The 26049-nt window shown below is 39.7% G+C and overlaps 1 protein-coding gene across 1 annotated transcript in view; it reads right to left on the minus strand.

Moving 5' to 3' along the window:
* The window catches only part of LOC131971019 (ERC protein 2-like), a 164353-nt gene that overhangs the window by 85308 nt on the left and 52996 nt on the right, over nucleotides 1-26049 (minus strand). The window contains exons 8-13 of the mRNA XM_059332285.1: nucleotides 24608-24745; nucleotides 19962-20150; nucleotides 14112-14153; nucleotides 13181-13374; nucleotides 12865-12879; nucleotides 4429-4522 (exon numbers count right to left, since the gene is read on the minus strand). Of these exons, the coding sequence (XP_059188268.1) occupies nucleotides 4429-4522; nucleotides 12865-12879; nucleotides 13181-13374; nucleotides 14112-14153; nucleotides 19962-20150; nucleotides 24608-24745 (672 nt within the window). The remainder of the gene's footprint in view (nucleotides 1-4428; nucleotides 4523-12864; nucleotides 12880-13180; nucleotides 13375-14111; nucleotides 14154-19961; nucleotides 20151-24607; nucleotides 24746-26049) is intronic.

A 26049-nucleotide genomic window follows, 5' to 3' on the forward strand; every position in this document is an offset into this window, starting at 1 on the left:
GAGTTCAGTTACACTTGTTGTAAAACACAAACAAGGGATGTGCCAAGTGGATACTGAGTAACAAAATCTGCACCAGCTAAAATAACTGGTCCAATGTTGAAGGAAATAATACAAATTTGACTTTCTGATATAAACAAATGAATATGAAACATCATGTCAGTGCAACCTCATAGACAGAAAAGCAGCAACAATCAATACCTAATTTTTAATAACAATGGTTACAATGCATGTGAGCGAGAGCAGCTACCTGCCATCAAAAGGAGACAAAATCAACACTGGAAGCTTCAAGACCACAAACTTCATAACAAACTTGAAGAAGCACAATTCAATGAATATGACATGCTGCGGAACCACAGCTATTGTTGGAAGCAATGAGGATGCATAGGAAACTCTCTGCAGACAGCAACAAAGAAAAATGAGTAAAAGAGAAAATTCCCTGGCTGAAATGTTTCAATGTTTCACAAAGCAACTCCACAAGCTCTTAAACTGATATTTTATCACAGGACTGCTGCTTGTAGAAGTCAGAATGCTTCGAAACAATTGCATCTTTGCAGGATCAGTATATAGCTGATATATGTGTGCGTGTGTCTAAAGTTAATACTAAGTCTGACAGCGATCGGCTAATTCTTTGTGCTGTAGATATATAAGGAGGTCCAAGCTAAACAGTGCCTCACACATGGTGAATCTATTCTGACAGCAAAAAAGGATACGCTAAATGTATGGAAAACTGAAAAGAATCAAGTGAAAGTAATTTTACGAGACAGCGCCAGGAACATGCAAAAAAGGCCTATTAACTGCACCTAATAAATATTAAAGTGAGTTTTGACTCGGTACCCATATCACAAATAGATCGTCGTGTAGCCAGCTCTTCATAGCTTCATGAAAAACACTATTTATGACCAAAAAAAAGGCTACTCGAGCATCTAATTCAGTGATACCAACTAAAACACGAGCGATGGGATTATCCCTGAGTGCGATAAAAAATAGTGCCAAGCCAGCCAAATCACAAGCGGATACTTGTGGCTCGTCACGTCAGCACGACACAGCTGGAGGTGAGCGACAAACACCCGCACACACACGTACAGAGGCAGGCTGTGTGCGTCAGCAGTCCAAAGCTGTAATTGGATGTGACAGACGGGCAGTAATTCGATGCACCAGAATCAACAAGTACTGGTCTGACCCCTCCTAACAGACAGAAACACACACATGCACGCACACACACAGACACACACCCCACTGAGATGGGGCTGCCACCGCTGGACCCCCGAGTGAAACCTGACCAGAAAGCTGTGTCTGCCTGTGTGTGTGTGTGTGTGTGTGTGTGTGTGTGTGTGTGTGTGTGTGTGTGTGTGCAGTATATGCGTCTGTCTGTCTGTGTCAGTGCATATCTGTGTGTTATGTGAGTTTTATTAGTAACAAGAGAATATTGCTGGCTTTCAAGAATACAAAGAATGGAAAAAGGGCAAGAGAGATAGAGAGATACAAAGAGTGGGGAGAAATGGAAAGATAATTGCCTCTGCAGCACCAATCATCACCTAATGCCCCTGGGAAGGATCATTATGGAGTCTGGCCCTTTCTGGTTTGATGGAGGGATTATAATCACTAAAATAAACGAGCAGAGAGTGAGAGAATGCACATTTCCAGCAGCTGTGTATGTATGATCCTCGGCTTCACACACACAGGCACAGAAACCACACAAACATCTGTCTCTGTCAAAAAACTTAAGTGTGCAGCATCAACTTCTATGTGTCCTATTTCATGATTTAAAAAAATGTTGAGCATGTGTGCCTGGCCAGGAGTTTCATATATAGTATCAGTCCAATGTACAGGCTGTGGGAACACACAAAACCTGAAATTTGTCTATCTTTTTTAAATGTGTCCAGATTTAAAACGAGAGTTTCTGTAATCCTTGTGTCTCTAAATAGAGGGGGGGTATTGAGTGTCACTGATGCCTCTCTGTTACAGATAAAAGAGAAATAAAAGGCCTGTGTGAACGCTTGAAGTGAACATTTCCGATGTGTGTTTTCTCTGTGTTTGTGAAGTGCAGCGTGGCGCGATGGAGACGATGGAGCGTAGAGATGCTATCGCTCCATCCCACATAAACTCTCCTGGATGGATGTGGAGAGGGAGCAGTGAGGGAAGGCCCTGTTTGTTTGTGTTTACCCTCCAAGCGTGTTCCTGATGGACCCAGAGATAAACGGAGAGGGAGAGCGAGCAGGGGGAAGAGAGCAACCTGACTGCTGAGAAAACACTGTACATACATTTTTAACTAATCGCCATCATAGATAGCTTGCTGCTGCATTTAATCATACTGTTCTTAATATATCCTATTATATTACGTTCATTATGGCTCTAGCTGTTAAAACTGGTTTACAGGGTCTTACTTATTGGCTAATGTTTTCTGGCTGGTTGTGTTGTCCATTCAGCTTTTGTGTTGCACAATGGCTCCACAGAGGAACATCATTTATTTCAATTATATTCTTGTATATGGATCGAAGCCCAATGAATAACCTTTTAAAGATATCTCACATCTCACACAGAAATACCACTGTTGACAATTTTGCTATTACTCAGTTCTTTTCCCAGAAAACCCTTTTTGTTTTTTTAATTTGTTTTTATTTTTACTGTATCTAATGCTCATAACACATCTGATCATCAGGGTTTCAAATTTAAAAAGATGTTTGTTAATGTTCAAGGTTTATGTTAAAACAAGCCATACTAGGAGCTTTTGATGCTGTTCTGGCACAATGGTGCTTTGAGCAAAATGCTAACGTCAGCATGCTGGCATGTTCACAGTCACAATGTGAACACACTAATAAATAGCAGGTTTAATGTGTACTTTGTTCACCATCTTAGTTTAGCATGTTACTGTATTAAATACAAATTAGTTATTCATTTGGTAATTACCACTAAAAAAAAGTACAGCTGAGGTTGATGGGATGTTTTTTTAGGAAGAACCAAATGTTTGGAAAAAAATGAAAATTTAACCTGAAGGTGGTGATCAGTAAAGAGTCAGGGGATCACATGCAATTGTTTTGAGACCCTGATACACCATACAGGCAGCCAACAACCAATGTTAGGTTGAACATCTGTGACCTTAGATTTTGTGGAGCGTCCGGCGCTAGTCTGCAGCTTTTCAGCAGACAGAGCATATTGAATCGGAGGCTATGCCCGTCAGTGAGAGAAATCCCTCTGATTGGCTGTTCAGCTTTAGCAATTCGGTGCACAAGAAGAGAAAGCAAGCAGAAAAAACGCGGGCACACATAGACTGTATGTTTGTATCATAACAATGGTTTGTATATAGTCCTAGGTCTCCCTCTTTTGTAATGACGAACACAGACTACTGCCACCTGCTGGTATGGAGAATTATTTCTTCTCATTGACTGACTGACCACCAAACATTGCCACCCTAAGAGCCATCCATTTTCAAATACTAAAATCAGTATTGCCAGGTTTTGATATGGACGGATGACTTTAACTTTAGCTTGTGTTCCTGCATTCACACAAACACAAGTATCACCTCTAGTCCGTATTTTACAAAACATGGAATATATACCTACCAAAAAAGTTCATCACCTCTGAAACTTTCCATTTTGCTCCTTTTTTGGACGTCATCTATCTCCTGTCATCAATCCCACTACTCCCTTGCACTTGTCGCTGTACTTTTTTCTTTCTTCCTGGCACTCACTTCATGTCTCTTTCCAGGTTGTAGCAATATTAATGTGTGCTACTCAGACACTGTTTAGAAGAGGAAATAGGATGTTGGATGCTGCCTGCCAGCACACACAGAAATAACAAAATAGCTCTACCAAAAACAGGCTGAGAGGAGCTCTGGTTCTTTTTGGCAGAGAGGTACAGAGAGGTGTACTCTACTTCATCGGTCCTGTGGGAATAACCTGGCATGGCTGCAGTCTGCATATTAACACCTCAGTATAGCTCTTTAGGCTAGCATACAGCATACCAGCATCTATACAGACACACACACACTGTGCAACAATCCGCTGACACTCGTGTTGACACCTAAGAATAGCTATTAGAAATTACATCAAAAATGCTAAATAAAGATACTCTCTCCTGCCTGACTAATCAGTTCTTTACTATTCCCATCTGAGCCATTATGCTGCCGCTCCTGTCTGGCGTATGGAGCTGATTTCTGCAGGACTAAATGCCTGTCTCTTCCACTTAGGACTGACTCTGAGATGCACTGAGGGAGGGAAGGGGGGCAGGAGGCATGAAGGACTGGAAAAAGGGCTCTCTGAGCAGAATCATACAGAAAAAGAAAGCGTAGAGGATAGCACAGGTTAAATGACTATAGAAAGAGCCAATCTGCACAATGTGTGATAAAGAGGTGATGAAGAGCTAAGCTAGAGGCAGAAGTATGTACACATTCACATATTACACACATATATTACATACACATATTCAAACCTGCGATAAAGAGTGCGGATGTCCATCAGTAAAGGCATCTTTCCTCATCTCACCCGCCACCGTCTGCTTCTGGATGTTAGGTGATTTCATTTGCCTTCAGGGAGAGGAAAACAGGTGACAACAGATAAAGAGGTGCTTAATAAATACACGTAGATCTATAATTCAAACCAAGAATTCAAGATTTGTATCTCACAAAATATGATTCATGTAAAGATGTATGCACACATCCAGTGCACATATAGTGTATATGTGCAATAATTTTAAATAATAATTTCTAAACGAACAGTATTTCGTTTGTGTTGCTTTTGTTGGCAGAGAGTTTATCATTAAATGTACTATTAGTATCCAAAATATAAAGAGTAGGGATGAACCAAAATAGCTGAATATTTGTCCCTTGGATCTAAGGAGCCTGATTTATCACCGCAGTGGGGGAAAATCTGTGATCATTCCATTCAGACTTCATGGGGGTGCTGAATGTCTGATTTTACTAAATCAAAGACTACAGTATTTGCAGAATGCTTTTTTAAAATTATGAGCGATTCTCTGTTAAAATTAGCAGGGAGGCACATAGAAACAGATGGCTCTTCACCTTCATGTCTTTTAGCTTCTTTCTGTGGATTGCTACACTGGAAGAAATAAAATTAGTCACCCAAATACTTAGTTTTTTCCTCCACTCACACACACACAAAACCCACTGGCTCTGCAATTTTCACGATGACCAAGGCTATCCTTGAAACACAAGGCTTACTAACTACCACTGCGCTCAATGAGCAAAATATATTTTTTAAAAAAGGATGGCACCATCAGTCCACTAGTCCAGAACACCCCTGTTAAAATGTAGATATAAAATGCTGTGTAACCCATAATTTTGCTTTATTTTCTGATTTAAAGCAAGGCCTGCATATTGCATCATACAGGTAAATGGTAGGACTACAGTGTGTAAAGCAGGTAAGTAAGTCTTGTCTTGGTAACACGGCAGACTGGGACAAGACAAGACTTGACTGATGGAGGTGAGACACTGCTGTGTAAATCTTTCAACAACAAAACACACAAACACATGAAGACGGGAGATGCAAGCACATGCACGCTCACAAACACACACATCCTCAAAAATAGATATGTGCAAGAGGTAGGTCTACAGATAAGAAGACAGGATGACACACACACACACACACACACACACACACACGCACACACACACACACACACACACACACACACACACACGTGTTTTTAGAAAATAAATAAGTCTATGGCACTGCCAGACACACACACACACACAGGATAATAAATCTGCTGTCAGTGTTGTGCATTGCTGCGATCCTGATTACAGAGCTAAACCGTGTATTAACCAGCCAAGAAGGCTGCGTATTTACCTCCAGACAAAGACCTTCTTCTTGTCATTTACTGAACTTACTTAGCCGGAGAACTATGGCACACACACACACTTAATACACTCACTAGACACACATCACCCCACAAAACCAAATACACCATAAGACACACACAGCTGCACTTATACACAATCTATATCTTCTCACAAAAACTCTCAAAATAGAATCTTTTGAGCTCCCAGTTCACTTCACACGTTAAAAAAAATGCATAGAAGGTGCGAAAAAGCTGACAGTGACAAATTAGCGCTTAAGAGAACCCTCCAACACTGTAAACAGGCTGCGACCAAGCAGCTGCTAAAACGCGCCACATTATTATTCCATATCCACACGGGTGTGTTTACTCTGGGCAAAACATACAAGCTGCCCCCACATATGGGCAAATATTTACTGTCACAGCCCTTAGAATGGTTTTTGTGTGTGTGTGTGTGTGTGTGTGTGTGTCAGATTTTATGAGTGATGTTGGTGTGCAATTAATGTGAAATAAACCTAACAACATGATGAATGAATATTTAATACACACTCACCTTGCCACACACACACACACACACACACACACAAACACACAAACACACACACACACAAACTCAACATATTGGCTTTAAAAAAAATGAGGAAATATTTGCAATAGTAAGAGAAGATAGAGCAGGACGGGAGAACTTTATGACAGTATTTATATTTAATATTACTCCCCGTGTACAAAAACACAGCCTTGGTCAGTTTATTAGGCCTGTCGTTTCAAGTCTCTGGCTTTCTTCTTTATTTCTTTTTTTAATGACTCTGCTGTTGATTTTATAAGCTTTTTTATCATTTTTACGAGTGGGTTTTGAAAAGTGCTGTGTAAATGAAGATTATCATTCGATTCTGTTACCATTATGAATGAAGTATGTGTACACACACGCGTACATGCGCGCACATATTTACACAGTGAAGAAGAGGAGGAGGAGGAGGATCTGTTTAGACTCTCATCTTTGATGTCTGCGTGTGTGTTTTTATAAGCTCAGAGGCATGTCCATAGAGAACAAACTTGCCATGAGGGCATATCAGCTATCACATGCAGCCGCTACTGGCACAGGTGTATAAACCAGCAGACCCGCTGGTCCCTTTTGATAGCTGATACACCCCCATCGACCCATCAGTGCAAAATGAAGTAAGTGTTTTGACCAATGTGAAGGCAAATGAGGGCACGTAGAGTGTGAAAGAGAAGCACACGGGCTGGGCTGAGTGGAAAATATGAAGGAAATCTGTGATTTGTTGAGCTCCGAAGTGAGTAAATTCATAGGGGGAAAATAGTATTTTATTGCTGTGACATTTCGTAGAAAGATGAATTGAGAAAGAGAGAGAGAAACAGAGCGAGGGAACACTGTGCACAAGTCCAGCCATTTCCTAAACTGAGCGTAATAAGTAATTTTTCACATTTCCTCTTGCTTCTTTCACCTGGAGCATTCCACACATCCGCCTTCCAACATAAGCAGCTCCGCTTTATTTCTGGCTGTCAAAGCACGGCTCTGTTTTTTTCCTCTCTCTTGAATATATCTATACATATTTCTATCGCTCTGTCTTTATCTCATCCACTCTATTTTTCCATTATCCTAACATTAATTTTCTGTTTTTCTCCTCTTCTTTGTCTCACACTTTTCATCAATACCTATTCAGAAAGGTATTGAGAAAAGCAGAATGAATGAACAATCCTTTTAACCTCCTTCAAGGAGTACAGCTGACGTGCTCTTGAGCAAGGCACAAAGAGCGGCTGAATGGCTTCAGTCGAGAGTGCTCAGAAAAAGTGGTCAAAAGCAGGAAGCTGCAGGCATTCCCAGATCAGAATGTGGGAAACTGCGAATATTAAGTAGGGTGTTTCTGCAAAAGTGTATGCATTCTCAGTTGACGTTTCCTGGGTAAATACAGGTTTAAAGGAGTAATAAACCTTTAAAAGAAACCAACAGATTTTTATCTCCCCCTTCATAACTCTTAATTCTTACTCTGTCTCCTCCTCTTCTCTTTTAATAAACAGCGGAGTGGAACAAAATCCTCTGATTTCAAGCATGCAAGGACACACCAGGACAGTTGCACAATATATGGAATAAGAGGCAGATATGATCTGAATTAAATATATTTTCTCTGTAGTGAAAAAGAAAGGGGGGTATACAGGAAAAAGGAGAAGAAACGAGTGACTATGAAAGTATAGCGTGAGGTAGTTGGATCAACACTGGAGTCTCAAGTTTTATCTGAGGCGCTTGTCTAGATGTAGTGCTGAGAGATCCAAACAGAACAAGTCTGTTTATTACTGATAGATGCTTTATGGTGCTTAGACATGTCTTATCGCAACACAAACACTGCTTCACTGTTGCCTTTGTATATTGTCTGTGTGTGTATGACAGGGTGAAACAGAACGGAGGTTAAAGAGGAAGAATTAGTAAGTCTGCATGTGTGTCTACATGTTTAAATGTGTGAAAATGTAGTGTAATTCACTGTATGTAGGGTAAGTCTGTGTATTTGATGGGTGTGTTATGAAACACTCCTCCCTGGTGCTGGTGCAACTTGTCTTTAATGCTGTAATGAGTGCTATATATAACAGGAAGTTGACAAGTCTGTTAACATGAATGTATAAATATGAACACCTGCAAATACACAAGCTATTTGCAAACATTTTCATATTGAAATATGTTGCTTATGTGTGTTTTCCAAAAATGAGTGTTCTAAACATCTGGTACCATATGTACCGTAGGGATCTGGGGATGCCAAGTGTCCCTCCTCGCCACAGCTCACTGAGCCCCCCCCCCCCCCCCCTGCAGGTTGGGCACGTCACGGCACAAAGAAAGACCAAGTTTCCCTTTGGTCCTATCAGAACAACACGGTTAAATTTCAGCCTGCATGCACATTTTTTTCAGCCAAACATTGTTGAAACAGAGCAGCTTGTATTGGTAGCGAGAGCAACAAATTAGCAGACTGCCAAGTTTAAACTTCTCCTTTCTCTCTGCTCCACTCCACAAGATTAACGGAATACAACTAAGGTTCTATAAATTCTTCCTGACTGCTAGAGACAGTACGAAATTCCTAGATAACAATGAACTCAAGCGGTCAGAGAGAATGAAATAGAACAAGAGTTTCAGTTCAGTATGGTATAAAACTGGCTATAGAGAACGGTATAGTTTCACCAGCCGCTCGCCAACTACACTAGTAACATGTATTCTTCTCAGTGTCACCCTAAAAACACACATGCACTCACACACTTACAGTACATACATATGTTCACATATGCACACACACACGCACCTCCCTTTTCCTGAAACCCTCCCTTACATACCAGAGCGCTTACCACGTCAATAGCTGTGATATGGTGAGACTGAAAGGCTGATTTATTTCTTAAAGTTTAGCTCCCACATCTCCACAGAAACATTTAAAGTGTAGGACTGAAACAGCGTTATGAACTGTACAAAATAATTCCACTTGCTAATGATATATAACCACAAAGAAGGGAAAAAGAAACACTCAACTCTTGTCACCAACTGCAGCTGTTTGAAAGCAACAAACTCTTAAATATGCATCCTTACTGCTAAAGTTTAAGGTTAATTAAAACTGGCCAAAAAGACTGTTCACTGGAAACATCTTATGCACTTTAAGACATTCAATACCATGTTACTAACTACATAAAGTGCAGAAACATGATGCAGGGCAAACACTTAACATGCTACTTTATTGAATTTTAGGGAGAAGATTAGAATGATTCACTGCTAGTGTGTCATACTACGAAATGTATATGTATGTAATGTATTTTTCCATTTTAGTCCACCATATACACACAAACTGCTCCAAGAGATCAGTAACCGTGGCTCTCAAAGCTCTTCTTAACAAATCCAACTATTAGCATCAGTGTTAACAGCAGATACAGTTGCTTTCCACAAAGCCTGTTCAGTGTCTCTGATCACTTAGGCAGATTAGCTAGGATTTACACCTGCACACACAGCAGTAAATAAAACACCAACAATAAACTACCTTATGTTATCATTGATGATTTACAGTAGATCACTGGCAGCTCTAAGCTACGAAATAGCTGCAAGTGATACTCCTCTGAGCTGCAACATATTTATTACAATGACCTGCTGGCTCCATTCATCTTTGATTCTCTCTGCTGCATTGCCAACTGGATGAGAAAGTGTATATTTCCTCATCTGTTCTTCTTTCTCTCTCCAACCAGATAGTGGTTAATAGGCCATCTGACTGAGTTCCAACAGAAACACTCTGATTAAAAAGACATTCATCCTCTGCCCAGACACATCAAACACTGTCTTACACAGAAGTCCAATCAGCATACTGACACACTCATCCACCCATGCTGTCACAGAACACACATGCGCAAAAAAAACCTTTTTTATTTTGTATCTTAAATGTCTTTGCAATGCAATAAGTTGATGTTCCACTATTCTCTACAGCAGTCATTCTAAGAGACTGGGTTGTGACACACGTGGGAGGCAGGAGATTTTATCATAAATTTGCAGAATTTCTGCCATTGTGCTACACTAAAAGGCAAGCAGGCCCACCTATCACATTAGCAGGATGTAAGTAAGAAAGTGGCTGGCTGATTTTCCTTTAATTATGCTAATTTAATGGTCTGCCTGTCCACCATAGCACAGGAACACACCCACCTGTACAAATGGATGACTAAAACATTTTAACATATCGCTCAACACTGCAATGCCATTTGACAAGAATAAAACTTGGTTATTGAACCGATAGTTGACTGCATGATAAAAAATAACTGCACCTAAATACGAGCCTGCTTGTTTCGATGTAATATGTCTAATATATTAATGGGTATGAGCCTTTCAAAACACTTTCTGACACTTGTATTTAGGCTATAACATTTAATCTAATATGAAAGGCTAGTCTAGGCTACATCACGGGTTGAAAATAAGCCTAAATACAATGATTTGGTCTCATTTAGCTATAAAGTATTTAAGATATGTTTTGTTTTTTAATAACCTGTGCATAAAACAAAGTAATAATTAATCAAACTTACATACTTATCTGTCAGGAATAAATAACATTATCACAATCATTTCATGGAAAGAGGTAAATAAACAAAAACACTTTCTGCTGATACACTTCTGTGCAATATAAATATTCTATTTTTTACAGTTTTATATTTTATATTTATACTTTATTTATGACATTGTGAGCCAATGCAACGGAATTTCGTTCAATGTGCATATTTTTAATATAACTGAATGACATTAAAGTCTGTCTAAGTCTAAGTCTAAAAAATGTATTATTCCAACATTATGAGCAACCGTGTATTTTCAAAATGGCTGGTTTATCTATTTAAGAGAATATAAGGTGACATAGAAATGGTAGCATATGGTTAAGAAGTTATTTATGCACTAAATCACTCTTCTCATGATTTATAGATAAGGTTTATTGTGAACTGGGTTGTGATGGTTTGTCATTTTCTGCAGCCAAAGTACATAAAGTTCTTCTTCACGTCTTTATAACTAAAAAAAGCCAAATCTATTTCCTCCTACATTACTTTACAGCGGAAGTATATGACAGCAGTGGATGCTCCTCTGATAACCTCCACATGACCTGCATCTGACCTCTGACTTGCACCACTGACCTGAGGGGAGGGGTCAGACTGATAGGAGTGACTGGCTGACACTAATGAGACAGCAGCCCATAGAAGTTGGACGAGCTGAGGGGAAAGAAACTCTTGATCCCAAACACTTATGTTCCACAAACGACTCCGCACAGAAACTAAAGGCACAGATTAACACACACATGTGCATGGTGCGCACGCTGGTGACAGCTGCATGTGAGTTGCAGACACATGTAGAGGTAGAGGCATGACGCATGCATAAACACATTGAAACAGAGAGTGGACTGTGTGAACAAACTCTGCGGGAGCTACTGTATCCCTATTATATTTGATGCTCATGCGTTCCCACACAGCTTGAGTCAGCACAAGGTTTCCATGCCAGAGTGGAGAGTCTGTAAAACGGGTAATGAATGAGGCAGGAAACTGTGTTGGATTCAGTGCATGCAGCTCATCCAGATACATTCTAAGTCTTTCAGAACCAAAGCTAGCGTTCACACACCTGACGGGGCCAAGACGTGTTAAAAAATTGTTCTTTTGCATTTCTTTTTTCACACTTGTGGCTCCTTTTGTGCAGTTGGCAATACACCAACAGAGAAACCACCAATATCAATCTACATACTTGCCAACTAGCACACAACTAATTATAACCACTCCAGACATACACTATGTACAGACACACATACGGAAACATGCCTCCTTCTTTGCTTCTTCTTCACACATGCACGCACACACATGAAGTAAACACACACAAACACACACAGTACCTCTGCGTTGGCACCAAACAACCACTCATTTGGGCACATGTACACACCAATGCCAATCCATAAATCAGATGATAATTGAGTAGCGCTGTGCCAGTAATAAACAGAGTAGTATAAACAGCCAGTGTCTGGGCTGGATACACCACCTCCCACTGGCATGCTGCTGGCTGCCTTCCTGGCAAACTCAGAAACACACATGCATGCACACGCACACATTTACTGAATGCATTTACAGTAATAAAAAGACAGAAGCAAATCCACTTACCTGTTGGGTTTAAAGACACATATTTAAAAAACATTGTGATATGAGGAAAACACACATGATAGCACTCATGATAGCACTCATGATAGCGATGAAATGTGAAGATATGCAGAAGTCAACACAATGGAAAGGCTATATGTCTCCTGTGATATGAATCAGGAAACATATAAAGTCTCTAATTGTGGTATTGCTGTGACAGGAATGAGGGCCGAGATTGTTTGCTGTATACATTTACTGTCCCACTGGGGTAGTCAAATCTGAGCTTCATGGGAATCAGATTTAAGGCAAAAAAATGCCCCAATTTCCAACTTTATACCTGGGAAAGTTTCAAATCAACCCAACAGCCATGGCATGATGTCAAATGTGATGACTACGGACAGTGTTTGCAGTATTATGATGATATGTTTAACAGGTACACTAAGAAGTACTTACCCAGGTCTGCAGACGCTAAAAATGATAAGACATTAAGTCACATGATTAAAAACTACACGTGCATATGTTACAGTGCACATTTCTACAGTGTGATTACATCAGGCAAAAAGCATGACAGTGTGGAAGTGGTTCAAGTGCTAGGAGGACACAATCTAGACAGTTTATGTCTCATGGATTACTCCTTTATAAATAGAGCACTTAGGAATGAATTGAGATCTTACAAAGATCCGGTCACTTGGACAGGACACCGGTCTCTGAGGACACCCAGGTGGTGTCTTGTAATGGATATGAATGTCACTGACTTTTTGACCCTCACCTTTCAAGCTCAGCGATTTTCTTCTCGTTGCACAATTTGTCCATCTCGGCATCCCTCAGAGCTGCCATCAGCCTCTCCACCTCCGCTTGTGACTTCCCAGATTCTTCTTTGTTGCGAGCCACTTCCTGCTCCAGAAGCCTCAGACGGTCTGTGATGTCCGGACACTTCCGGAGTGCTTCTTCTGTGTTTTGGTTCTTTGGGGCAAAGGCAGGACAAGACAGGGGGAGTGGATGCATTTGAACATTAGAGCAGCGATACTTTGTTTAAGTTTATTCAACAGTGCATATGAAATTTGTCTTCTTTTTTGTGAGGCATCTCACAAACTTTTGGGAATGTGCCAGAGTATTCGCACACTGCACTACAATTGCCCTTATATAGTCTTCAGGGGGCATTACGTATGCTAAAAAACACTTATGATCAAGAGGGGTTCATCATTAAGCACACCTACTGTAGGTAAGAGGAGATTTAGATCATTCTGGACCTTTCGGTACATATATTTTAAAGTGATGAGCCTCACCTGGTACAATAGATTTAAGTGAGCCATATGCAAATACATTGGTATGCTACCTTGTTAACTTTAAGTATCAGTATGCTATTGTGTATGATTTCAGCTGAAAGTACAGGTGACTCCGGCAAAGGGCCAGCTCTGGCTGACATATAAAGCTGAAACTAACGAAGTGAGACTGACAGTGCAGCTGAGGCTGACCAAGCGCAGCTAAGAATGACAAAGAATAGCTGAAAATGACAAAGGGCAGATATGGCTGATGGATGTTTAGCTAAGCGTGACAAAATACAGCTCAGACAGATCAAATAAAAAGCCAAGTCTGGCAACAGAGAGCTGGGAGAGTCTGAGATGTCCTAAAATGGCCTCTGCACACACACACAAACGCGTGCAAGTGCAAACAAATATATATAAAATAGCAGGACATACCGTGGGGCTTCCTGCTGGTGGTCCATCTACTTTGGCAGGCACCTAGAAGTCAATACGAATAGATAAAACAAATTTTAAGATAAGAATATAGCATAAACGTACAGCCAGAAATTCTAAAATCCTTTCGGGCTTAAAGATTGGACACTGAGAGTTAAACAGGGTCAGATGTGAGATCATGGTGCATGGGTTGTTTTGAAAGCTAAAGGAAAAGGTAAGTCAATCCTGAGTTTGTGGTTCGGGTCACAATCTATCTGAAGCAGAACCAATCTGTGCCCTCATCCGCTCTCATCCCTTCATCACCCCCTCCCCGGTTCCTCTGCTGCCTGCTTTTCTGTGGTCTGTGTCTATCAGTTGTCTCCCCGGGGCGTCCGTCATGAGGAGTTTGGAGTTCAGTCATTATCATTATAAAATTACCGTCTCCCTCTGTTTGGCTGAGATTTTATGAGACCACCAAACATCTCAATTTTTTTTTCTCTAAGTAAAATGTTGAAAAACACTGATGAATTCTTTCTTCTTTGAGAAAAATATCCCAGAGGAAGTTTGTACCCTAGAATTATCTTTCTCTCTACTTCTCGCTCTTTCACTTGGTCTTTACTCTGTCTGCTGTGTTTGTGAAGATTGTTTAACTTGTTGAAACAGCTGAGGCCACTCGTTTAAACATCATCAAGTGAGCGCACACATACGAACACACACACACACACACACACACGCACACACACACAGCAATTTATTGTCAGGTCTACATAGTTCTGGGACTCTACATGTTGCTCTGCATGAGTCTGTCATTAGAAAAACCCTGAGGAGTGTCTGTTAACTATTACCACTACCCAATGTGAACAAATGCCTCTTTCCCATTATAACAAACCCACCAGATAAACCATATGCATAATTTGGCCCCTGCATATGGGAGATACAGCCATGGGCATATCATATGGAGCACAACAATAGAAAGGTTTTAGATAAAGGCATGCATAACAAGATAGCTTAGCAGGAACACATCTGTTAATGTTAAAACACACTCAAAATGCCAATAATGACATTATTGTAGACTATGAATCTGTTGTTTTGTGTATTTTTGTTTCGTCCATATGAGTTTGACTAACCTTTCTACAATATATGTGCCACATGTGACCTTCAAACGCCATATATAAGTATACACAGTGCCAGTATTAGGGATATTAAATGCTGTGAAAAACGAAACACTTGGCCCTCTGGAAGGCAAGCAGAGTCCTTGTTTACCTTGTCCTTACCCCCATTACATCCACACCTAGCCTCATATACTTGTGCACACATATCAAACCCAATCTAAGCTTGCACAAAATGCATTAGGCCTAAGTGGACTGGAGTTTGTTATGTTCTTTCAGTGGAAAACACAGACAAGGGGAAAGCCGGGCTGAGAGGACGGCAGGTCAAACAAGAATTTGTGATATTATGACAGGAGGGGGGAAGGCCAGTCAAGATACGATTACATATTTGGTCACTGAAATTATTATTATCATTCCTAGAAATGTCTCGGAAGTGTAAATATTACAAATAAGTTAAATATGTGTGGCTCCCAGGATCTGAACTGGGTTAGATGATACCCAGCCACACCAAGGCAGGGAAACATTTTAAAAAAGTGTTTGACTCCTGAAGGTTACATCAGTCTCTATAAACTATATATTAGATATGACAGTGTTTGATTTTATTAAATAAGTGCAGAAAAATCAGTGTCTGATTAGTTTTATCTCCACATTTTCATCTTATAAAAAACACCCAGAGAATAAGAAAAAACAAAAATGCAATAAAAAAAAAGGTAAGAAGATATGACGTCTGCCTGGTTTGAAAAGAGCCTTTTGAATAGGGCTCAAAGTGAGTTGAGGTGTGGTGCCTCCTTGCTGATTTAAGCCAACCCTCTCTGGAAAGGTCACTGCCTTCCCTGAGGGTTCTTCACAATTTTCTCTTTGAAGAGCTAGTGTTTAGTTTCAGAAGTCCTTTATTAACGTCGGAATCAACAAATACTGTTTTATGGGAAGAGGATGAGGATGCAGTGAAGTCAACAGAGCTCTGAGGTCAAGATAAAAAGCTCCGCTAACAGCTTGCTTGAGTCAGTAATACAAACATCTGCAGATACAGTGAGTGGGCCACCGTGTGCACACGACCTCATTTTCTTCTCATGCAGATGTAGAATTTGTGTTTGCAGTCAGGCAAAAAGTTTCTATCTCCATTTTTGGAGGTGTTTTTGATAACATCAAATGAGAGCACTTTTTATACAACTATTGGATTGATGTAACCATTTTAAAGCCATGTATTCTATCATAACCCCTAACCATTCTGATTGCTCATTTGAAATCTAATCAAAAATACATTAAAAAAATTCTTAATTAATAAAAAATAAAATGTGAAAGTGGACAAGGGCATAGAGCATTAGGATGGGAGTCTTTGCTCTTATGCTTCCAATGCTTACTTATGTCAGTGGTGGAAAAAGTATTCAGATCTCTTACTAAAATAAAAGTACTAATACCACACCGTAAAATTAGTCCACTACAAGTAAAAGTCCTGCATTTAAAACTTACTTAAGTAAAAGTACAAAAGTATCAGCATCAAAATGTACTTAAAGTATCAAAAGTAAAAGTACTCGTTATGCAGAATGGACCCACTCAGATTGTTTGTTGTATATTCTAAATATATTGTTGGATTACAATTATTTATGCTTTATGTAAGAAGTGTTTTAATTATGTAAAGATAGGAATAATTGTATCCACTTAATATACTGTTATAAGGTTTAATTAAAAAAAGTTAAATTTAAATGTATCATGTTTTTCATGTTAAGTCTCAACCTGAAAAGTAACTAAAGCTGTCAGCTAAATGTAGTGGAGAAAAAAGTACAATATTTGCCTCAAAATGTAGTTAAGTACAAGTATACATAAAATGGAAATACTCAAGTAAAGTACAGTACTTGAGTAAATGTACTTCGTTACATTCCACCACTGACTTATGTGTATGGGTTGATACCATTTGTTACACAGATTTGGTGCAAAATGTTTTTTTTTTAATCCTCCAAAATATCACATTAAGACACAAAGACCTTGAGGAACACCATCTGTACTTAAAACTGCTCAGGAACCCCCTTATTATCAATATACCCAGGAAAGCCATACATCCCCTGAATGCTCTATACTGCCCTACAAAGCCTAACTGCAGTAACGAGCAAAGGGTAAAACTCAGAAAAACTGCTTTAAAGTTTTTTAAAACATTTTAACTGTCGTGCCAAATGGGTTATAGGTAGGTTAGTGATATGACACTTATTTCTACATGTATTGATGATGTAAATTTTACGCTGAAAAATCATGATGATTTATTTGACCTTTGACCCCAAAAATGTAGTTACTCTGGTTTTGCTGTAAAAGGTTCTAATACTAATGCAAAAACAGAATGCAGTAACTACAATGTTGTTGTCCTCTTTCAGCTTTTATATTTTGTTTTAAAGGAAATAAACATTTTCAAATTGATTTTGTTATAAAGTGTTTAAAAGCGTCTAACAACTCTATTCACAGATTTGTGTATTTTAGACTTAATATTATAAAATAATGTTATATTTTATTCTTAATATAATTGTATCTCACTATTTTACTTAATCACCATCTAAATAATAATTTCCCTATCAAATAAACTTATAATTTCTATTATTGTTGTCTTCACTATTCAACACAATGAAGAAATACCAGGCTGAACTGTATCACAGTTAAATCAGACAGTGGTAAATTAACTTACTATGATCTGCTTTGGTTTTCAGTTGGATTTTGTAGTTACTGCAATTTTAGTATCATAATTTCTCTGAAATAAAGTGAAATTAAAATCTAAAACTTGGTTGCAAGATAAAACAGACATCAAGAAGTTTATTTTTAGTTATAACTCAATTTTGACCAAAAATGTAGTCACTGCAGTTAGGCTTTGTAGGGCAGTATAGATTGTTGTAAAGTATATTGAGGCTGTGATTATCCTAGAGGTTGCAACAAGTCAGTTTAAACATTGTGAATGGTCTCACTGCAATGAAATGCTACTATTGATACTTACATTATCACACATGACAAAAAAATGGGTACATTTGTAAGGAGGAAACGTGTGCTTAACAGAACCCATTACATCTATTGAGGTCAAAGGGACCTTAAGGGACCTTGAGAAATTGGCAACATCAGTTTTCCCTCGTTCAAATCTAGCTTAACTAAATTTCTGTCAAGATATGATGACATGTTTGTTACCGATGGATTGCTGTTATAGTTTTATACAGTACCAGTATTTTCACTGTAGCAGTAAAACTGAGCCCACTATAGCCTCTGTAAGACAGATGACACACCATCGGAATATCAAAAAGTTAAGATGGCTTGTGAGAAAAAAAAAAATGAAAATATGACATTGGGGAAATGCAATTTAGCACAACAGCAACAACAAAATTCCAGTTGCATTAACGCAAATGACAGTCCCAAGGAGAGTAAAGCTAATTTGTTCAGGACATTTCTTTATTATGCTAATTAGGATTGAAGCACATTTTGCTGTATAGCTTCTGACACATTTTTAAGTAGTACAATAAGGAAATGTCCCATGTAGATAACCCTTAATAATATTCAAATAATCAAGTGGCTGTCAGGATTAAAATGCGTTATACACAGGCTGACAGAACCAAGGTGAATGTGTGTGTGTGTGTGTGTGTGTGTGTGCGTGTGTGTGTCCGTGTGTATGTGCGTGTGTGGATTCAACTCTGACCTGCTGAGTATTGCAGCCCCACAACCTGCCAAACTTCACTGCACTACAATAGGATCAAACACACCAATCTAACTTGAACACTTTACACTCACACATCTGCACAAACATGCAGTTGTTTCTGTGCTGGCATGCATGCAAAGGAAGAAACACACACATACTCACAAATATAAACACACAAACATCATCTGCCTTTTTGAAGAATCTGCAAGTTTACATAACAGATCTGATTGCTGCCGAGTACACAAAATAGTCCAATTATGGCAACACTTCTGTCAGAGTGTGAATCTGCTCGCTACAGAGAATTATTGAGCTGCTGTCCCTTTCATGTGGTGCCGCATCAACATTCAACAAGATATCATTTCACAGGAATGAGATGTGTGTATGCTTTTTATGAGAATAAAAGAAAACATTCTCATAAATTCTGGCAGGGCGAGATTCTGTTCTGGCTTGTAAGCCTGGGAGAGGAAAAAGAGGGAGAAAAAAGACAGCCAGGCCTCTGACTTGGCACCCGAACAGGGATAGAGGGATCTTTTACGTCCATAAATCACTCTCTCTTAATTCATCCCTTTATCCTTTGGGACAAAGTGCAGGCAGGCCCTTTGCTAGGGAGTTGCTAACAATATTGTGGATGCACACAGGGAGGTAAAAGAGTGGAATTACTACTACTGTAGATGTAAATACAGGGTGCAAATAGCGTATTACAACCATTGCAGAGTGGTTGTAAAAGTAAATTCTTTTAATTCTTTTTGTACAGTAAAAAATAATTATAAGGCGTCATGATGTTCGTTTGAAGTATTCAGCAGTAAGGGTTTTCAAAACTGGTACTTGTTATTATTTGTTTTATGAGGTCTGTGAAATAAGATTTTGTGTTTGGGCTCTGTTCAGAAGTTGGCACAAGTGATGAAGCATGTGCAAGTCTGTTATGATGTGGAGAACGATGAAATATTGATGGCTGTTTGTCTGCAGTCCACACACATACCAGACTGTCAATCTTGTGCACGGTGCTGGTATCAACATGCACAGTTTCAACCGCAAATTGTGCAGTGGATACTTCATATTTAATACGATACAATATCTTCGACTAAATCAAAAACAATGGATACTGACCTCTCCATCGGGCCTCAGGTTCTGGGTCAGGACGGGGTTAGCAGGCTGACTCTGGGACAGTTTCTGGGGCTGCAGGGCTGAAAGTTTGTCTCGTAATAGCTGGTTCTCCTTCCTCATCAGTTCCAGCTCCTCCAGCCGAACCCTGTCTTCCCGGTCCCTCTGATCACGTAGATTCTCAATCACTCGTTCCTGAGGTTGTAAAAAGAACAAGAGAAAATAAGGTTTGATAAGAGGTGTGAGTTGGATTACAGTGAGGAGCCTAGATAGTTATCATGTGCATAAAAGCTTTTGAGAAATGTGTTTTGCTTCCAGTGTTAAAAAGATTGTCAGCCCTGTGTGATTACAGTTCTTTCCTATCATTATTGAAAAATTTGAGCCAGTCTTCACGCTGTTTGGGCTCGCCAGCATGCCTCGTGAAGTGAGGTCAAAGACAAACTCATAAATGCCCATCATAAATAATACTGCCATAAATAATAGCAGGGACATGAGGAGATCAGAGCCAAGTAGAACAGAGAGAGATGGAGGAAGCAGGAGAAGGGTCATGGGACAAAGACAGATTTATTGAGAATGGATTGGACAGTACTGTAGATCACTGGTAACAGCTCCAGCTGCTGATAAACCAAGAATGTTTATATCATAATTTTCTCTATTCTCTATTCACATCGGACAGCGGGAGGACCACGGCTTTGGGCATTGGCCTGAAACCAGGTCCACACTATGGGTGGCGGAGCATGCAAGGTGTGTGTAGTAGGTGTGTGTAAAGGTGGATGTGTGTGTGTTTAGGTGTGGACTGAAGTGATTATCAAGGTGTTTACTCAGGTGTTTATTTAGGCACAGAGCACAGCTCAGCAATGAGGCTTTACGATGTGGCATCACCGCATGATTGGCAGCTTTAAACCCCTGGGTAATTGGACAAATACACCCACTAACTAGACCTGGCACAGTAACGCACAGCATAGTGGGCTTTGGAGGAGAGGGCGATGGAGAGAGAACAGAGAGGGAGAGATTCCATAGGGCTAATAGGTCCTGGGTGTTTTCCCCACACTATGAAATATCTCTAGGATGTTTGGGGTTTAGGGAAAGAGACCAGGATGTGATAATAAAAAGTGTGGAGCACATGTAAACACAACAAAAATACACACACATAACATCACAAACCGACACACACAGACATACAAACCAAAGAGCAGGGTTCGGCTTGGGCACAATGCCCTAGCCTGTTAATTAGAACCACAGCACTGTGGCTAGCGACTGGCTCCAAGAGCAGGTTTGTGACAGGGAGTGTGATTAGCAACACACACACTCACTCTTGTAAACACATTACACACACCCTGTGTTGACCACAGAGTCTGAAAAGCTCGCCAGCGTTCTCCTCATCACAGCTGAATTATGTGTAGGCTGCATCAGAAGTGGTTTCTGAGTAAACAGATGGGCCGAGGCAGAAAAGGGATTTATAGTTTATTGTGCCATTATGCTATTCATTTCAAAGTCTGTCGGCAACAACAACAAATTTTAGGTGATAAAAGATCATTTTAAGTGAAAACATCTATGTACCGAATGAAAAGCACACCAGCCAACATCTTGTCTATTAATAGACTGAATTCTGTGAGCACAAGGCAAACGACTCTTTGTCTTGTTGATTGAATTTATATAAATTAAATGTAGGCCAAGCAAAATAAAATTCCACACAATCAGAGGAAATAATTACAGCTTACAAGGGGACAAACACACACACACACACACACACAGACACATATGTGTGTTCAAACCTGTCAAGAAATGAAGCACCTCTGCATCTGACTCCACTTAACCTGTTTTCGCATGATCAGTGTCAAAGCACTTGCGTACAAGGTCATAAAATTTTTATTGAGGAGGTGTTGTTACCTGACTCAGCACTAATGTTGTATCTCCTGCTCAGAATCGCTGAAAAAAGTTGGGATGCTCACATTTGAAAGTTTCAACTTTGACCTCACCTTTTAAAGTGTCAGTAATGAAATATAGCCCTGGCTCAAGTGTAGCACTTAAGTAATGCTTGCATTGTGTAATTCCCATCAGCTGTTTGCAATGCTTCACTAAGACTAGCTCATTCACAGCTATACTTAGTAACATCAAATAATATTCACCAGACAGGAGATATGATCCATTCAAATTTTGTAATGGAAGCTCCTATAGAATATTCTCCACTGATCTTTTTCCTTGTAAATAGAAATATAGAGGTATAAACATACACATAGACTGCACACTGGAATCCATAAAAATGTGGCAGCCACTGCAAAAACAAGACATACAGCTGGACATCCACATCTGTCTTAACTGGGAACTCTATAAACTCTCAAGCAGCAGCCAGTGCCAACAAAATGTAAACCAGCATCCATCTTTTAGCCTGCAGTACAAACAAACATGTAAATGGGAACCTATTTTTTTTAGCCTGCAGCGCCTAAGCAATCATTTTTTAAGACTGTATCCAACCACTGACCAACAAATGTGTGCAAGCAACAACTTCAAACATGCAACAGAACTAAGCAAGCTCAAGTCACTGTGAAACCAAGCCAGTCAGTTGAAGGTAAACTGCCAGACTAGGCTCTGACATCTTCATGGTCATGGTCAGGACAGTATATAACATCAGATCTACCCTTTCATCAAGCCTGTCTTCCATTAGAAATCACTCGCACCCAGTAACCATGAGTGCAAATTCATAAACACATCACTAAAGGCTTGTATAGAAAGAAAAACACCATTAGCATTCTTTTTTCTCAAATGTAACCTATTTACCCGGCAATAAGGCAAAATCAATGCGGTTTTATTGGGTAAATGAACCCGCGTGATGAAATGCAGTGCATTCTACTGAGGATAAAAAACCACAGTGGCCAACAAGACCATTTTTTTCTTGCCACAAGATCATCTTTTAGTGTTAGTGGCGGTGTGCTAGCTCAGTGGTGTTGAGGTGAGGCTTTATGGAGACCAGCTGCTCTCTCATGTTGCCAGAAAACAACACAACGCTGCATGTTTACAACCAACATCCAGCCCATCCACTCACTGGTTCACCTTGATTCACATGGGGTGGTTGTACAGCTAAGCCTTTTTTTTTTTTTCAAAACTTTATTTATTGAGTTTTTTCACAAAAAGTAATACATGATGAACACAACAACGAACATACAGTCAGCTATGCCTTTTTACTGCACTGCAGTATATCTTACAGTGTATAGGATGAAAACTGCTACTACTACTACTACTGTGCTCTATTTGCTGAGGCTGTGAAGGCCAGTAAATCTGTAAGTAAATTTGTGTATAACTCACATTATCCCTGACTGTACAAATGTCATTGGGAATTTACACCACATTGTGTCCGAATTGTCTCTCTCATTGTGTTCACTCCTGGTCACAATTGCTGATTTTTCCCTCTATATGTGCATGGCTGTGTTATCTCTTACTAAATTTCCATCACAGTCTGCTCCTTTAACTGTTACCAGCTCTGTTCTTTCTCTTCTTCCTTCATATGTCTTGCAGAAGTTAGTCATTTTTTACTCTGCCTCCACCCTTACATTCCTTGACCTCTCCCACCCCGAATTCTGAGGCCACCTCTTCCATCAGGGCTGTGCCTCTTCTGCCATTCCGCTTTTCCATCCCTCCATTCCTCCCCCTTTCAAAACTTCTATCCTCCTCTTATTCTATAGATCATTCCCTCCCTATGCTCAGCACGGTTACAGACAGGGACTAATCCTGCGTCTATGTTCACCTTAGACCTCCCTTCCCCTTCTCTCCCTTACTGTTTTCAGAGAGGACCTCATCTAGTGTGGTCCGAGGTCTATAAATCAGGAGGCTGTGTCAGTAAATTATGCCAGTGAGTCATAGCAAAACACGCAACTTAATTAAGACATATGCTGTGTACCAGCTAACAGAAAGACCAGTGTGTGTCAATGGCTAAAGTTTCCAGACCCTTCCAGACCAAGTGGTGGTCAAATGGTTTCATTCTGTGAGTTTTTATTGTCTACAACTGACAAACATGTTTACTTCATTAATAGTGTGTGTAATTCTTCACACCATCCATTCAGCAGCAGAGGAGACCCAACCCTCACCTTGAGTCTCTCTTCTGCCAGCTTTTCTGGATCTACAATAGGGCGATATATCAATATAAAAAATATATCGATGCATTTTTAAATGTGATATGGAATTAGACCATTATGGCATATATCAATATTTATTTTCTTTCTTTATACATAAATGCTGCCCTTACTAGGGTTTGTCATATTTAGTTATTTTGTAATGTTCGTTATTCCTTTCTCATATAAATATATTTATTTCTGAAAAAGATTGGCCTTTCTAATTTCATAGAGTATTTTTATTTAAGATATATTTTTATTTAAATATGCACTTAATGGAGCTTTGATTTTTTTTTTTTTTTTAAAGGTACTCCTGTTGTAATACAGTATTTATGTTCACTTAAATAAAGGGTTTCAATAAAACTACTTGTGACATGTCATATTTGGCTTTGGCTTTGACTGAACATTTGATCTCACTTTGCCATAAATATATTAGAATAGATATCATATATCGATATTCAGCCTAAATATATCAACTTTTGGTCCATATCGCCCAGCCCTAATCTACAACCTTTTTAATACCCTCCTTTCATCTCTGTTCTGTACCTTTTCTGATAGGGCCTCTTCCAATGTGGCCAGGGCAGTGTCTGTGTTGCTGGAGTCAGTTTGAAGGCCCTGGACCCTTTCCTTCAATCCAGCCAGCTGTTTGTCCTTATCCTTTAACTGCTCCAACAGGTTCTCAATCTGGAGAGAGATTGATGGAGGGAAAGAGAGGAGCTGAGGTTAGAGGCATATTGATGTGACACAAACATTTTGCAATCACACAGATTTAAAAAAAAATGATGGGTAGAAAAGTTTAGGCAGAACAAGGTTAAGTCGCATTTGTACACAACTGGACTATCGTGACTGGAGGCCTTGTGGTTCCAAAGTACCACGAAAAAATATCCCATCGACCGCTGGTTCATAGAGAAGATGAATCTAGACACTGAATAGTGTGCTCAGCCTCTGGCTGCATTCTCCAATTTCCTGCTTTAATGTCTTCCATTCTGGCCTGGCATCTCAAAGATGAGCAGCAATGAAAGCCTCTACTGTACGGCTTGGGTCAACACAATTATGGTTGGATCCACAGAGAGAAGAGGATAGACTTAGTGGAGAGGTGTAAACAACACAGCAGTTGGATAATGCGACTACATCAGCTTCAGAACTAGTTTAGTAGCGTTATACTAAGAGTTGTTTCAGCCCATTGACTTACAGGACTGGGAATCTGCATCTGCCTTTCTGCGGCTAACCTCATGTCGCTACAGTGGTGGTGTAATAGCTAGTTGTGGTGTTCAAAAGCCTTTATCTGATGAACATCCGCAAAACAGAACACAAACACACACAAAGACACATGCACACTCAGACACACAGGCACAGGCGCATACACACACACAAACACACACACACACACACACACACAAAATGCTCCAAGCGGTACCAAACAAAACACTAGCAGATGCAGCTGGGGTAGGACACAGCGAGATGCAATAAGACTCCAGAGGTCGACAAATTAGTCACAAAGGGATAGCACATCTGGTGACAGGGCATGGTGACTTATAATTTCCACAAGCACACTCTACATTCCTTTGAATTTGAATTTATGTCATCTTGATAAAAAAGGTAGTTTCAAAAGTTGATGGACTCCCTGAGATATACTGGCAGACAACATATATTTTCCTGTCTCCAACTCCGTCTTCTTTAGTGTTTTTTCCACAGACACACAAAGCACCATTCACTCACTGCTGCCGAGCATTAATTCCATATTTGACCCAAGTGGTCCTTTCTCAGATCAGGGCTTGTGTTGTACAAAAGAAAGGCACATGCACTGAAAAGAATTCATTATTTAATGAACATGAGAATCCAATAAAAAAAAAGAAAGAAAAGCACTCCAGGCCATCAAGAGACCACATTTTAACTGAGATGGTGACATGGTAAAAATGTCCAGTGGGGGGGAAAGCTGCATTCCAGTCATGGGTACATAGATAGATAATGTCCAAATCTCCACAGCT

This window comes from Centropristis striata, chromosome 5, assembly GCF_030273125.1.
Source record: "Centropristis striata isolate RG_2023a ecotype Rhode Island chromosome 5, C.striata_1.0, whole genome shotgun sequence".
NCBI lineage: Eukaryota > Metazoa > Chordata > Actinopteri > Perciformes > Serranidae > Centropristis > Centropristis striata.